General features: G+C 32.8%; 1 protein-coding gene across 3 annotated transcripts in view; it reads left to right on the plus strand.

The window, feature by feature from the left end:
* The first annotated feature begins 182 nt into the window (after positions 1 to 182).
* The window catches only part of LOC115243120 (DNA-binding protein RFX7), a 9,264-nt gene continuing 6,095 nt past the window's right edge, over positions 183 to 3,351 (plus strand). For all 3 annotated transcript variants that reach the window (XM_029819838.1, XM_029819859.1, XM_029819848.1), the window contains exon 1: positions 183 to 1,429. In XM_029819838.1, the coding sequence (XP_029675698.1) occupies positions 1,053 to 1,429 (377 nt within the window). In that variant the 5' untranslated portion in view covers positions 183 to 1,052. The remainder of the gene's footprint in view (positions 1,430 to 3,351) is intronic.

Here is a 3,351-nt window from a genome sequence, read left to right on the forward strand (position 1 = left end):
ATATATAATTTTATATAATTTTTCGAGGCGAGGAGTAGAAAAACGAGGATAATTAATTAAATAAATTATATATTATCTTGATTAACATAATTTATTATAAAGTACTTATTATATACTTACTCTTTGCAAGCTTATATGATTGTTTATAATTCTCATAATTAAAATTTAAATCTGAGATAAATAGTTCATTATTTGTGTGTCATATAGCGGTAAGCGAATTACTAACGACTACCCGGGAAAAAAAGTTTATATGCGTATAGTACGAATATATGTATTTGTATATGCATATATAATGCCTGAAGATAGCCGCTTCCGAGTCCAATAATAGCTAGACGCATCGCATCTAGTTATTTGTGCATTATGACTGTTGTTTAAGGTCGTAAATAAATCGACCAATGACAGTCAAGAATGTTGGCAACGTAGTAAAAAATGTTTGAATGTGATTGGTCGATTTGCTTATGGTCTTATAGTTGCAACTAGAACTTTTTCATGTTGACCAATCAGAGGAAAAGTATCCAAAACTTTGGCGCATCGAACGGAGCGTCCTCTATACAAAAGTAGTCTATGACACATAAATTCAGTAGCTTCCGATACATCCGTTCGAATATGAAGTTACATATTCTATGGGGATGGAATAAGGACTCTGATATGCGAACTGAGAGTAACGGAGCACGAATAGCCGAGTAGACGATTCCGTGGGCTCTATCGTAACGGGTGTCGATTCGTTGCTTCTATCCAGTTTGCACTTGGTTGTCGGCATCCTCGACTCGAGCATTTCTAATGATGTGGCCGCGGCGCGCAGTGCCGTTATGACAGATCCGCGTGTCGCTGTATATCGTACGCGCTTCGGCGAGTCGTTTGACAGTCCTCTCCTCGCGCAAAGGCTTTAAAGTGGGAGCAATGGCGCGCCGGGATGCTAACGAGTAGCCCAGCTGACAACCGGACAAACAAAATGGTAGTTCGCTGTGGTCGTGCACCGGCAGGTGATACGTGATTCCGCATACGTGAGTTGGACGACCGAGGTGGGGGAGTGGGAAGTTTTAGGCTACGATATGAGTACTGACAGTCATGATCGGACGAAAACATCCTGCAAGATACCCGGGAGATGCGACGAGGAGAATACGTTCGATGGTAAACGGATTAAGAAGGAGCGCGGTGACATTTGTGCGGAGAATGGTGACGCTGCCGTCGCCGCCACTTCCATCTCCTGCTCCGCAACTCCTGTCACCATTACCACCACCACCAACGCTGCTATTACCGTCGAGAAAGGACAGCTGCCGGCCGGCAGCAGGTCCTTTACCACGAATGGTTTTCACGGAGATGGTGATCCACTGCAAGACCTCGTCGCGAGTAAATTCGCGACGTTGGCTAATCATAGCGCTTCTTCCAAACAGGACAAGATTCGCATTATGATAGAGGATGGCATTAGGTTAAAAGTCAATTTTTATTTTCAACAAATTTTCATGCACGATTATTTCAATTATAAACCCTTGTAGGTTAATTTTTTTACGCTCTGTTCCTGATCATATATGGGTCAAAATGTCTTGTTACGATTTTAGCTGTCTTAAAGTGCTTGAAAAAATCTACAAAAATTTATATACATTTCTTGACATCTGTAGAAAATGATCATGTACAACAAAATTTAAAGAATAAATTTTAAATACTTTTTTTATTAATTATACTTACACACTCTATTGTTACACATTCTATTGTTGTTCATTCTATTGTTCTATTGATAGTGTCAAAATGATCCATATGTGATTTTTAAAAGTTAATATTGCACACTGAGTGGCACAAGTATCCTTTATATGAAGTTACGTGTGATTTACAAGATGCTTTTTTTCAAGAACTATTAATATATCAACATGAAGCATGATTTATGCATTTAGATACTTAAATACTTAAATATTTTATTAGGAAAAAAATAAAATCGAAAATCTTAATATGAAATGAGATCACGATAATTTTTGAATTATAATTTAAAGTTAACTATTGATATTCACTATTCATTATTGATTGTCACTAATTATCTGATATTTATTTTTGCACATTTGATTTCATTTGATTGTTTCTTATGTATATTATATACATTATGACAATCAGCTGATATTGACAAATTGATTGCTAATACTAATATTTAACCATTATAAAATCATTTAATCTATTTTTATATAGTTTATTAATTTAACAATTGAAATATTTAATTATTTCGTTAAAATAGGATTATTAAATTTAATATTTGCTATTAGTATTCAATTTATTAATCAGCTGTTAATTGTCATAGTATACCATTTTATATCCATGCATAAAAAATGATGAGCTAAAATCAGCTGTGCAATAAAAATTAATATTATGCAACTTATGAAAATCAATAACAGATTGTTATATGTGCAAACGTAATTACCTGAACCTGAATGCGCGAATTTTGCACAATATCATTGGTCAACTTTAATCAAGAAATATAGTAATTAGTGTCTCTCTCGTGCCAAATCGCGCGCAACAATAGTGAAGCAGACCGTGTGTATGTATATATACATATATATATATATTTGTCACCATGTGTTAAGAATTCATCGCGTTGATCAATTTGGGCCATATCTTTTTACAATTTCCAACATAGAATTGCGCTAATGATCGATACCATTACTTTATTACTTATCGATTTTATTTAATCTCACAATTTTCATCAGTAATATAGTTGACAAATTACCATCGGAATTATTGATGAATAAATTTTGGGACTATTGAATCATTATGATTTACACACATACACACACACACATACATATACATCTATAATAAAAATCTTTAAAACAGTTGATTTAATCATTAGCAAGGTGCCAGCAGAAATGATACTCTATACTCGTGTTTGATAATATGAATTAGTAAAATACAACGAAAACTTTTTTAATTCGTGAATTAATAGCTGTAAATCTTTGTCATTTGTCGTAAGATCCATTTTTGCTGAAAATGTAGAACAATTGCAGAAATGAATTATACAATTATTTATTAATAGGGTAACAAAAAAGGAAGTTTCCGACGTATTTTATTAATCGATATTATCGAATGATCGCATCCAAAAAAAACTTTTATTTCGATGTATTTCTTGATATAAGAATATATAAACTTAATTTCCGTGAAGATTAAAAATATTTTAAGATCAATAATAATATATGTAATTATGTAATTATATAAGATCATATATAATTAAATTCGAAATTTGGCGCAATATATGATCTGGCTGTATATAATTAAATTCGAAATTTGGCACGATCTTATTTTATACATAATTATATTTGGCTACATCTGATTATATATGAAAAAAGATCTAGCTGATCTATATATATATAT

The sequence above is a fragment of the Formica exsecta genome, unplaced genomic scaffold (assembly GCF_003651465.1).
Source record: "Formica exsecta isolate Colony F162 unplaced genomic scaffold, ASM365146v1 scaffold120, whole genome shotgun sequence".
NCBI classification, from domain to species: domain Eukaryota; kingdom Metazoa; phylum Arthropoda; class Insecta; order Hymenoptera; family Formicidae; genus Formica; species Formica exsecta.